The sequence below is a fragment of the Herpailurus yagouaroundi genome, unplaced genomic scaffold, assembly GCF_014898765.1.
Source record: "Herpailurus yagouaroundi ecotype Mexico unplaced genomic scaffold, PumYag 213, whole genome shotgun sequence".
Taxonomy (NCBI): Eukaryota; Metazoa; Chordata; class Mammalia; order Carnivora; family Felidae; genus Herpailurus; species Herpailurus yagouaroundi.
This window is the reverse complement of record NW_024412444.1, coordinates 15,676,191-15,688,580: the sequence shown is the minus strand read 5'-3', so window position 1 is coordinate 15,688,580 and position 12,390 is coordinate 15,676,191. Positions and strand designations below refer to the sequence as shown.

Here is a 12,390-nt window from a genome sequence, read left to right as displayed (position 1 = left end):
TCTGTGCGGTAGACTACCTCATATCCTCATCAAAGCACAGAGGCAGTCATGACAATAAAAGTAACAATAGTAATTACAAGAAGTGTGCTCTGAAGACAAAACCACAATCTCAACATACCAATATAAAAATAGAATTCACACATAGAAGCATTTCCAGGAGTCAGTAACACACAGTACCATGGGGGTGGGAGGTGTGGGGAGTTGGCAGAAACTGTCCATAATTTTCTAAGTGCAGATGTTCATTGTTCAGGATTTTGAGCTCCTCCTCCATTATCTAGAGTAACTTCCCCAGAGAACCCTGCCTGGAGCCAGCCATGCCTGGGTCCAACCTAGAGGCCACTGAGAGCCTGGCTGGTCATTTCTTCCTGACTTTGCTGGGATAGAGGGGCTGCAGCTCTATACACCCATTCCCAGGGCTCTGTGCTCTTTCCTCTCCCTCTTCCATGGCCTCTACCTCCCCCTCCATGCCCTTCTCCAGCCCCCTACCCCCACAGTCCTCTCCTTTGCTTTTACCTGCTGACTTCCCAGCCACAGCAACCCCAAACCTGAGGCTTCCCAAGGTTAATCTCCATGCCTCTGGTTAACTTACTGTGAAGTCAAAGAGGAAAGGGGGCCTATTTTGGATCCCAGTTCTCTGGGCGTGGTGGGGTGACTCAGGTAAAATCCAAGGTAGATGTACAGTCTGGGTTTGAGTTCAGTGGAGCAGGAAACCCTGTCCTGCTTTTTTATCTGTTTTTCCCCCTCCTTTCTTCACCTTAGTTTTTCTCATGGAGGGAATCTCAAACCTGATGCTCTTGTCCCCTCCTGTCAGTTTTGTGCGTCATTAACTTGCTCATATGCAGTCTGGGAATGACTTTTCATTTAGTCCTCCTTCTCCTCCCCCTCTGTGCTCCCCAGCCCAAGAAACACATCCCTGCTGTTGGCAAAAACACCTCCCTACACACCCAGACAAAATGCATCCTGGCCACCTGAGCCTCACCTCCAAGAACAAGCAGGATTTAGCAGCTTTTTTTCCTTCTATTTTCTTCCCTTAAGAGAGAAAATCTTCATAAATGAAACCATTTATAACCAACCATTATTTAACAGAAACCAACGATCCCAGAGGGGAAACATCTGGTTTCCCCTGTGGCTCCTGAGCTAATTGATGCTATCCTGGGTTCTTGAGAATGCCTGCCTGGGGTCCCATAGCCCATCCTGGGGGGTCTCACCCTCTCCCCACCTCAGAAGTGTCTCAACCCTCTGTGGCCCTGGCAAAGCCCTGGGCCTGTGCCTGCCCACCAGCTGTAGCTTACTCGGGGAGCTGCCACATTCCCTCCCTCCCCAGCTGTGAGCATTCTTGTACCACCCAGTGAGAGACAGCCCCCCCTCCTGCCCCATACTTCCCCCGCTCCCCTCTCCCCATCTCTAGTCCACAGAACCTAGAATCCTCCTAGAACCTACCCTCTCCCTTCATCAGCTTGCAGCCCCTGATGGTGGGGAGGGGGACTCCCATCAGAGGTCTGGGCATCCCAGGAAATCTGGCCTGGCAGCTTGGGGTCTGGGGAAGAGAAGTCAGGCTGTAGAGACACTGCTTGGTTTATGAAGTAGTGCCTGAGACTCAGACCAGGGGCCCAGGGAGCTCTGGCTGTCAATGCTTCTATGACTCTGTCATGGAGAAGAAGTGGTGGGCAGTGGCAGGGAGCCACCCCAAGTGGGGGGAGGGGCTTGCTGTTCCACCTTCTCTGCCCCTCCCCTTCCCTGCCCCAACTCACAGTAGGTCCTCTTAATGGGTGCTAGCATAGAGGCAACTTCCATCCTCCTCTGGCTGCCTAAGGGCGCCTTGCCCAGACACCTCCTCAGACGCACCCAAACGCCCACTCCAAGGGTCATTCAGGATGGCCATTGTTCTGCTGGCTGGGAAGGAACCACCCAGGCCTCTCACCTCCGGGCACAGCCGGAAATGTGCTCTGGGGACCATGTCTGAAAACAAACAGCAGGCCCACTGGGGTTGGCAGCAGACAGAGGGTGCTGGCTCCAGCCTAGGACTGAGAGCACAGAGGGGCAGGAACAGGCCTTGGACACAGGGCCCTCCATCAAGCCCCAGCTTTTCCTGTGGGCAGCCTGGTAGAAGTATGGGGGGCAGAGACTCCCCCCTCTAAGAGGCAGTCAGGCATGCTGCCCCCCTCCCCTTAGCCCTAGCTGGGTGGGTGGGAGACTCTGGGGGTTGCTGGGCCACCTGGTCCATCCCGACCACCCTCTCCTCCACCCTCTTCTATGTGGCCTCCACCTCCCGGGGCGTCCGATTGCGCTCGGTCTGCCCCCGGCTCTTCACCTTCTTGCCCAGCTCCAGCCCTGCCCAGCTCTTGCCCTTGGCCTGTTTGCCCCGGCTCTTGGAAGGGCACCACACGCGCTCACAGTACTCGTCCACCCGGGGCAGGTTGGCGAAGCCGATGAGCTGCAGGATGTCCTTATACCAGGCCTTGGAGGGGGTGGAGGCCAGGCCTCCCCAGCCTGGGGTCTCCTCTGGCCTTGGATCCCGAGGAAACAGGCCGTTGAGCTGTGTGGCCACAATCACCTCCAGAGCCAGGCGGACCACAGTCTGGGAGAAGCCGTGCTCCAGTGTCTTGCAGGTGTAGATGCCCGCATCCAGGTGGCTGAGTCTGCGGAACAGCAGCCCCTGCTCTGTTTGCAGAACTCTCTCATCTGTCTTTACCTGTGGGGGGTGGGGGAGGGGATGAGGGGGACATGGAGTAGGGCGCACACAACATCAGTTACTCTCCCTGCTTTTCCAACTTCGCATTTCAGGACCTGGTGCTTAAGCATTTCCCCTCCCCATCTCTCCTTCCCAGGCTGGCTCAGCACTGTGAGCCAATTGCAGGCAGGGTCTCACCTTCCTATAACCCAGGACAGGGCCTGCAAAGGAGGCTTTTCAAAGATTTCACTGACTGGTTTCTCCCCTAGTCAGAGCTCTGTGGCACCTACCTTGGCCTTAGGGAGCCCTGCCACATGGTCCCTGGGGATAGAGTGGGCAGAGGGGTATTTATGGGTTTTTATTCAGGGAGGGCTATACCCATAGCCCTAGGACTAGAAGTCCCCTCCACTTTCCTTTCTCTCTCTCTCTCTCTCTCTCTCTCTCTTCCCTGTCCTTGTCTGCACTGTTCAGTCCCCCAACCAGGGGTGGGCTGAGTGCCCATCACAGTGTGGGAGGCAGGAGCGCTGCTCTGATCCCACCTGGATGTCTGCACATCTGTACGTTGAGGCGGGACTGCTTGGGCGGTAAGTATTGTGTAACCATCTTGTTGTTCCCTGTGCCTGGCCCCCTGGGGGTGTGCTCCTCATGCCTAGCCCAACAGCTGGCCCAAAGCTGGCCTCCCCCAGTTCCCAAGCTGGAAGGAGAGCCCCTCCTGTAATCAAGGCACTCCCTCCCCTTCTCTGCCCCTGAGAGAGGCTGGAGAATGGTTCCTCACCCTGCCCCACCCACGCCCTCATCAGGCCCCAGACTAAAGCCATTTCTGGGGTTGACAGACTTTTCCGGATGGGGGAGGAGAGGGCCTGGGCAGACAGCTGGACTCCAGGGAGGAAGTGTGGGGCTAGGCAGTGGGTATGTGTGTAGGGGTGTGTGTGTGTGTGTGTGTGTGTGTGCAAGTTTCAGTGGTTTAGGCACCACCCTGGGGCAGAGGAGAACCAAGAACCCATGGGAAAGAGAGGCCTGCAAAGATGAGCCATATGTGTGAGCCTGGGGGGCTTCTTGACTAGACCAGACTCTCTTCCATCTCTACTACCCACCTCCCAGAGCTCAGTTCAGTGCCTGGGAGTTAGTGGGCCCTCTGTCACAGGAAGGGTTGCAGCCACGTCTGGCCTGGGCATTCCTGGAGGCAGGAAGAGGGGTATCTCCTTCCAGGCACTGCAGGCACTTAATGCACACTTTTCTTCAGTTGACCTTGGCAGGTTCCCCCTAGAGCCCCTTCCTAGAGATCAGGACTTGGGGTCAGGGAGGGATGTGAGATCAGGACATGTGCAGGTTGGAGGCAAGGTCTTTGCTCACCTGGTCGGGTCCCTGACCCCCTGGCCTCTGCAAGAACCAGTGCACAGCAGCCTGGGAAGACTTGGGCAGGCACTCCAGGAAGGTGCTGTTGTGCTCCGTGCCATAGACTGTGGTGGCCGCCACGGGGCCTGTAGCCTCGTCTGGAGGGAGGTGGAGGGGGGCTCGGCTCAGTACTGTGGGCCCCCAGGGCCCCCACCAGTGTGACAAGGACCTAAGTGTCCATCAATCCCCAAGCCATTCATTCTGTCCAAAGACCCTTCCTTCCCCAGTATACTGACAGGAGCTGCACATGTAGGAAAACTGAGGGCTGGGTGTTAAAACAGGACCAGCCTGAGACCACACTTTGCAGGGGTTGAGCCCGGGCCAGAGGGGTGAGGAGGGGCCCCCATGCCTGCCACCACTCACCTTCCTGGCTCTCCCCCAGGCACTGCAGGGCAGGGTTGCCATGCCGGATGTCCTGCCTGCGGAACCGGCGCTTGCTGGTGCCAGGCCGGTAGCGGGTACAGGAGGCACCGTCCCAGGCACAGTATGGGTCCCGGGCCAGGCAGCACTCAGCACAGGCACTGCCGTAGGTTTCACAGTGGTGCAGCTGCAGCCGAGCCACACCCAGCCTCGAGCCCACATACAGCATTTGCTGGGGGGGACACAAGCAGAGCCAAGGTGAGCCTGGGCCCCACCTAGAAGCAACTAGGCTCTTGGCCCTCTTGGGCTTCCTGAGACCCCCACCATTTTCAGGCAGTCTTCCAGAACCTCTTGGATGTATCCCCAGAAACCAAAAATGTTGATCACCCACCTGATATGCACCAGATCCTGTTCTAGGACATGGAAGGAAGGCACGGGGCAGACCTGGGGGGCTCTTCTCTAAAGGGTTTATCCAGGCCCTTCCTGCTGCTGACTTTTGCCCTCAACCTCAATAACCTTTATCCTGACTTGCCTCTGACCTTAGAGGTGCACTCTGCCTCAAGCAATCCTAATACAAAAGTTGGGATTTACCCAAAGATAAACTGGGGCAGAATAACTTGAGATTTTGCCACTTGCAAAAGGACATAGCAGGCCTCTAAAAAGTGGCTCTCCCCTATTTGATTTAAATTATGGGGGTGCCTGGGTGGCTCAGTAGGTTGAGTGGCCAACTTCGGCTCAGGTCATGATCTCAAGGTCTGTGTATTCGAGCCCCGCATCAGGCTCTGTGCTGACAGCCTGGAGCTGCTTTGGATTCGGTGTCTCCTCTCTCTGCCTCTCCCTGACCCATGCTCAGTCTCTCTCTCTCTCTCTCTCTCTCTCTCTCTTCCCCTCCTTTCAAAAAAAAAAAAAAAAAAAAATTAAAAAAATTTTTTTCCATAAAAAAATTCCGGATTTTGTTTCCAAGCATGTTTCTGTCTCCCCAGAGGGACTGGCCTTTGTGGCTCTCCCCTTATCTGAACACAGTCTCACTTACTCAGGATTCCCACTGCCCACTGGTTTCATGCGTGGGATCTCAGCTCCCCGCCGGACCCTCAAGCCTCATTGCAAGGCCTAATCAGGCATCCCCAGGGCCTGTTGCAGCACCTTCCGGAAAGCGGCCTTGCTCAGAGCTTCAGGTGAGGGGTTAGAGGGAGAAGGAGGGAGGGATGGCAGCTGCTCTTACCCTTTTGACAGAGATCTCCATCTCAGTGATGGGTGTCGGCACCTGGGGAAGGAGCAGGGTCTCAGGGATGGGTGGGTTGGGGCCAGACCTCCGCTGCATCCCTGCTTTCGGCCTCCTCCAGCCCCTGCATGGGAGCCACCTATCTCCCAGCCTGGGTCAGTGCGCTCCCTGGCAACTAAGGCCAGACGGTCTTTCCCAGACGTCGGGTTATTAGAAACGTCCCCTCACCCTGGCTGGCCTCCAAGGAGCACAAAGCTCCAGTGTCCCCTCCCACAGCCCTGCTCTCCAGCAATGAGGCAGCTGTCCCACATCACCCATCCCATGTTGGGAGCACAGCAGTCCCCCAGATGCACGTGATGCCCTGCCTCGCTCTGTAGTTGGGGGGCCAACAGAACCCCGTGGGGACTTGGGGTCTCAGCCACCCCCTCACTGTTGCTTGAGCCTGGCAGGGCTTTGTCAAGGGGTGATCACCTTGGACGCACCTCCCTGGGCCCTCCGACTTTTCTCTGGGCCCCACAGCCAGATAAACGCATGAGCAAGGCCCTGCGGCAGCCAGTGTCTCACTTGCACTTCCCACTGGCTTCAGGTTCAGTAAAGACAGGCCTATCTCCTTGTATTTTGCTCCTCTGTCCCCGTGGCCAGGCCTAGACCCAGCAGTGGAGCTGGAGGGGACCCCTCCCATCAGTTCCCCCTTTCCCAAGACCCCACTCACCTTAAACACCTGGAGTTCCTCCAAAACCACCTCCTCGGACTCAGTGGAAGCCCCACCCTGGAGGGCGATGACCTTGAGCACGGAGCCCGAGTCTGGGGCAGGGCAGGAGGGAGGGATCAGTGGGAGAAGAAGGAGTGGCCTGCCCCACCCCCCAACCAGAGGCACACCTCCCCAGCCTGTCCACCCCACTCAGCCCACCCACCAGTCCCCAGGAAGATGACATCGTAGGTCCCGTCCTCTGCCTCCACGCGGTCCACCACGATCTGGCGCAACTGCTGGGCCAGGTGCGTTTTGACAAGGACAGGGCGGCCCTGCTGTGGCCGCACGGGCCAGAACATAAGTGGGTGGGCTCGGGCAAACTGCAGCACCTCATCTGGGTAGTTCTTGGTGCTGCCAAAGGGTCGTCCTGGCTGCGCTGTCATCTTGCTGGGGCACTGTGAGCGGCAGCAAAGGGAGCACCTGAAACATCCTGAGGCCGCACATCCCCCACCCCAGCCTGTTTCCAGGCCCCACTGCTGGGCATGCCCACCTTGGGGGGACTGCTCTTGCTATAGCAGAGACGCCTTAATGTGGCAGGGCTCTGCTCCCCTCCTTACCCCACCTGGCTCCCCTGGAGTCCCAGCTCAACCACAAGGTCATCCCAAAGTACGGTCCCTCTGGTATTGGCTCAGCCCTCTTCCCTGGCCTGGCTTCCAGGCAGATACTCACCACTCCAGGGCGAGGGAAGGGCACCTTGCCCCCATAGGGCCCCCACTGGTGCTGGGGACCATCTTGGTGGGCAAAGGGTCCCCTGAAGACCTCCCAGATATCCTCCATGTGGTACACACAGACGGCAAAGCCCTGGAACACAGCACTGCCAAGGGCGGACAGGGACAGTCAGGCCAGGGTGGCTGTCACAGGTGGGGAGGGGGCAACCTATCCATGGACAGGACAGAGGATGATGGTGCCTGAATTCAACAGAGACTGAAAAATGAGGACACCCAGGCAGAGACAAAGAGAGGGAGATAGACACAGAGCCTCAGAGTTATTGAGTCGGAGACAGAGACAGGGACCCACGGTAAAGTTGGGACACGCAAGCAGAGGCTCAGCAGAGGACGCTAGGAGTGCAGAGACTGGAACCAGGGGTGGGGGTGTGAGGGGAGGCCCATGCGCCCACCTGACTGTGCTGAACAGGGCGTACACCTCAAGGGTCTTCCCTGCGCTGGGCCACAGCAGGAACACATCCTCTGGGAGACAGAGGGCCACAGTCAATGCCCCCCGCTCACTGACTCTGAGCCCTCCAAACCCACACCCAGGCCTGCCTCCGGCCATGCCCTCACCCAGCTGGTCAAAGTGGGTCTCGGCACCACCAGGGCCAGGCACTGAGCACACCAGCCTGGCCTTGAGAAAGGTGCTCCATTTGTTCACCAGCACTCGCTGGCCACCGGCGTCATTCTGGGGGTGGAAGGCCAGAATCAGCCCTGAGCCCCAGGGGGTGGGGCCCCCTCCTGTTCCTCCACCCTCACCCTTGCAGGCAGAGGCTTGGATGTTGGCTTCACACCCTTGCCTCAGTTTCCCTCTGCCGCTGGTGGGGACGGGCGTAGGAAGGGGGTGCGGTGAGGATCTGAACCTCACCGCCTCTTCACAGCTCTCACCACGCAGACACGGCCCACGCGGCTGACCGTGACACGGCCTGGGCCACCATCGGGCGAGGGCACAGTTTCCGAGAAGAAGAAGTACACCTTGTCATCATCCTGGTCAGAGTTGTCGGCAATCCGGGCGGCCATCACAAACCGGGGGTCTGGGAGGTAACAGGGTGCAGCTGGTTGGGGGGGGCGCCATACGGGGGAGGATGGGGACGTTGCTGAACCCAGCATGGAGGGCAAGAGGCACAGGGACCCCACGGGAGGCTGGGGTCCCAGGGAGTAGAGTAGGGTTGGGCCATCCCCACTCCAGTGCCAGCTCTCCTACCTCCCTGCTGCTGCCAGGGGCAGATCCCAGCCAGCCCTGCCCTGGGCAGACCCTGGGCTCACCGTGAAGGAGGTTCTGGTCAGAGTCAGAACGTAAAGCTGGTCGGGGACCCCCAGTCCGGAAGATCATGGCCTCGCGCCCCAGGAAGTCAGCTGTGAGGCCCGTGTACAGCTCCCCACCTGGGTGAGGGTGGGGCAGAATCAAGGGAGGAGGGCCAGGCCCCATAGCTGGCCCCATTGCTTCCCAAGGACATCGGCAGGCTCCCCCCCTCCTTGTGCCCGCCCGGGCCTGGGCATCACCCACCTACAAAGGTGCTGGCGAAGGGACTGCTGGGCTCATGTGGACACCGCCCCCGCCCACTTTGCACACTGCTGGGCTCCAGGTGGAGCACGTGCTGCCCGAGAGGGAGGAAGGGAGGGAAGGGTGTCACCTAGGAAAGCAGCACCAGCCCCCCGCCCGGGTAGTGGCCATCGCGTGCAGCGATGAGAGTGGGGGTGGGCAGAAGGCGCCCTCATTCAGGGCCTCGCCAAAGGGGTCAGCCTGGCACAAAGATGCCTTTCAGGCCCCTGACCCCTCTGCCCCAAGCCAGGCTCAATGAGGAGCGTTCAGACAGCAGGGAGGAAATGTCACTGCTTCCCAGTCCCTTGTGGGGCCTGCCCCAGGCTCACCTCCCCACGATGCCCAACTGTGATGAGGGCACAGGTGGGCTGGAAGGCCCCAGTGCCACATGCCAGCAGGTGGGTCCGGTTGTGGGGCTGTAGGACCCGCACAAAATTGGCGCACTCCACCTAGCAGGGAGAAGGGGCGGGGTGGAGGGGATGAGGGAGTGTTTACCATCTCCTTGGGCCCCAAGGTTCAGCCCTGCCTGGCTGATCAGCTCTGGAGATCTAGGGTGGGGATGACATTCTTCACAGACCTTCAAGAGCCCTCAGGATCTGCTCCAAATGCCCCTAGTGTAAGCACCTGGGGGAGTGGCTACAGGCTATCCTGGGGGTCAAGACCTGGGTGTTGGTCAGGGCTGGGGGTCAGTCACTTCTGACAGCACTCACCAAAGGATCTCTTCCCTTGCGAACACACTCCTCCTTCTGTCCTGGCTGTGGTGGCCACAGGACCTGAAACACAGCCTAATTGACTCCTGACCTCACAGCCTCAGTTTCACCATCTGGCCTCCTAGCTCTCAGACAGACCCTCCCCTCTGTCAGTCCAGCTCACCTCCCGGGGATCCGGCCATGACTGATCCAGCCGCAGAGAGTAGATGGCATCACGGCCCCCCAGAAAAAGGCGGTCCCGGTACTCATCCAGGTACATGGCCCGAAGGTCCAGGGAGCCCCGGGGACCCAGAAAGACAGCAGAACGGTTGGCAGACAGGAGATCTAGGAGGGAGCAAGGGTAGTCAGTGCCTACTGCTCAGCCCACTTCTCCAGCTAAGGTGTGGAGGTAGAGGGTCCCAGCTGTGCATTCACCGCCCCTCACCACCGCCTCCCCCACTCGCATCTGGAAAATGTTTCCATCCATAGGCCCGCTGGAGGGCTTCTGAGAATTGCCTCCTGGGGGTGGGTGGGACGGGGGGTCCTGAGCCCTGCTTCCTACCACTCCATTCCTTGGTCCCTTAATCCTTCAGTTAACATATCCTTCCCACAGGCCCATCTGTGCCCTACCCAGTCCCCAAGGAAGATGACCCTGCTGGCCCTGCTGTCAGAACTTACGGTAGCAAGCTGAGCAAAGTGCTGGAAGAGCCTGGAGGAAGGGTGGGTTAGTCTGAGCAGTGTGCAAGGCTGACTCAGTGGGACAAGCGGACAGACAGGGGAGAGCATTCCCAGCAGAGAGAACACCTGGCAAAGGCCTGGGTATGGGAAAGGTCAGGTATGGCCAGGCAGAGCTCAAGGCTCTGATCCAGGGATGTGATGAAGGAAGACTTTCTCCTCCATAGACACTGCCTTCCCAGACACAGGGGGTTGGGGGTGGCTGGCTGGGGATGCTGGTCCCAGGAGCCAAGGATCATGAAATAGGTCCTTGGGGGTTGGCTAGGGAGGTGGAAGTAACAGGTGGTCAAGCGGGCAGGCAGAAGGATATGGTGGGAATGAGCATTGGCTACCCTTGGGAAGCCCGGCTACCCTGTGCCTGCTCAGAGGATACCCATCCAAGGTGGCAAGCCCAGCACCCACTCCACCCCCAAACTCATCAACAGCCTCTTCCAGGAAGCCTTCCATGACTGACAGTACTTTAGAGGGGATTTGCCCTATTTGGGCTTTATTTTTTTTACTTTCCCCCCCAAACCATAGCTCCCAGGGCAAGACCACCTTCTGCCCCCAGACCCAGCTACACTCTCCAGAGTGGAGCCACGTCTCCCCTCTCTGTCCCTGGAGCAGGCCTGGGTCTCTCCACTTGGATTGGGGTGCCCAGGGGAAGGTGGTCACCCCTCTGGTTTCCCCAAGAAGAAGAATCATGGAGAGTCTATGTCTCAGGGACCTTTCCTGGGGACCCTCTCCACAGACTGTGCCAGCTACAGCACAGCATATCAGGTTAGATCTGCTGAGGACCGCCCCCCGCCCCCCACCGGGCCAGGATGGGCAGAGAGAGGAGGCTGAAATCACTGCTGGGCTGTGAAGAGCCTCTGGGACAGAGAGGGAAGAACAAAGGCCAGCACTGTGAAGTGGGCTGCAAGAGGCAGAGGGGGCAAGGCTGTGGAGATAGGGTGAGGGCCCCCACCACAGGCTGCTGCCTTGCTACTCACTGCCCACCCCCCCGGGCAAGGAGCCCAGGCTGAGTGCACACTCAGGATCTTGCAGACCTGTCCCCTCCATCCCTCCCCATCTCTCCCTGCCCATCTCTAAGGAGGCCTCTCAGGGTCTCCATGCCCCTCTCCTTTTCTCAGAAGCCCCCTCAGGTTGTCCTCTGTGTCTCTGTCTCTCCCACCTCCACCCTCCTGGGACCTGCCCCTGCCCCCCGGTCCTCCTCCCCAGTTCCTGCCTCTGGTGGCAACTCAGCTGGAGAACCATCTCCGTGAAGTCCTTCCCACAGTCTGTGCTGTGTGGAAGTGACCTCCGGCTGGCAGAAGAGATTGCCCAGGGCTAGCTGGGGCCCCCCCAGCTGGGGATGTCACAGAGTCCCAGGGTCCCACAAACGCGCACATGAACAGGGCGCGCACTGCCCCTACCTCGGTAGGAGAGCTGCAGGCGAGGCACGCTGGGGCCAGGGCTGGGGCTGCCCCCGAGGAGCAAGAGTCCCCCCAGCATGCAGCAGATGGCCCAGGCCGAGGGGGCCATGCTGGGGAACCAAGGGCACCACGCTGCCCAGCAGAGCCGCCCTCAGTCCGCTGCTGGTTGCAGTTTGCTCCGTTGCCGCCAGGCCTGACACTTATAAGGCAGCGGCTCCACCCCCTGTAGGGCCAGGGAGGTGGGAGGAGGAGGGAAGGAGATGGGGGAGGGGCCCCTGCCATCCACCTGCTGCTTCTCTCTCCACCCGGGCTGGCCTGGTTAATGCCTCTGTGTCAGATTGGCAGGCTCCCCACTGGGGAGACTCTTTCCCAGCTGGGGTGTGGGCGGCTTACACAAAATGTTCACAAACCCAAGTCTCCAGAGATAGCCTGGAAGGGAGGTCAGGGGTCAGAGATCAGAGGTTGGTGGGCTGGCTAGAGGTCTGTCTAGCTGGGCTCTTCTTTGTTCCCTGTCCTTCCATTGCCCGTGACAGTCTCCATGACAAAGACAAACTGACTCTGGGCCCAGATCCCTGATACCAGGAAGGTCCAGCCCCCTGAAGCACTGGCCTGGCTCCCCAGCTCCCTTGGCAGGGCCCAAGTTGCCTGGGAGGGTCATTCCAGTCCAAGGGACTCCATGCTTTGGGTGGGGGCTGGAAGTCTGGCTACACTTCATAGATCTGAGGTTGGCAAAAGATGAGCCCAGCCTCCTCCACCCAGGCCTGTCCCTGTCTGGTCTCCAGGCCCCATCCCAGCTCACTGGGGCAGAGGACAGGATCCACTTCATGCTAGGGAACTCTCCCATTGCTGTGTCCCTCAGCCCTCCAGGCCCACCAGAGCTCCAGGGCCCAGAATGTCACCAGGTGAGTGGTGGGTTCTTTCCA

At 59.2% G+C, this 12,390-nt stretch overlaps 1 protein-coding gene across 3 annotated transcripts; it reads right to left on the bottom strand.

The window, feature by feature from the left end:
- Positions 1 to 441: 441 nt before the first annotated feature.
- On the bottom strand, positions 442 to 11,648 carry SEMA3G (semaphorin 3G). 3 transcript variants are annotated; one of them, XM_040454890.1, is made up of 16 exons: positions 11,468 to 11,648; positions 9,523 to 9,683; positions 9,360 to 9,422; positions 8,979 to 9,098; positions 8,614 to 8,704; positions 8,373 to 8,489; positions 7,995 to 8,140; positions 7,680 to 7,794; positions 7,517 to 7,586; positions 7,069 to 7,213; positions 6,563 to 6,794; positions 6,361 to 6,452; positions 5,649 to 5,690; positions 4,430 to 4,658; positions 4,025 to 4,164; positions 442 to 2,692 (listed from the first exon to the last, which is right to left on the bottom strand). In XM_040454890.1, the coding sequence occupies exons 1-16, from the start codon at positions 11,574 to 11,576 to the stop codon at positions 2,252 to 2,254; spliced, it is 2,313 nt and encodes a 770-aa protein (XP_040310824.1). In that variant the 5' UTR covers positions 11,577 to 11,648; the 3' UTR covers positions 442 to 2,251. The 3 variants fall into 3 exon arrangements, with proteins under 3 accessions (XP_040310824.1, XP_040310825.1, XP_040310826.1); XM_040454891.1 differs by lacking the exon at positions 8,979 to 9,098; XM_040454892.1 differs by lacking the exons at positions 8,614 to 8,704; positions 11,468 to 11,648 and having other exon boundaries at positions 9,523 to 9,661.
- Between the last annotated feature and the right edge of the window lie 742 nt (positions 11,649 to 12,390).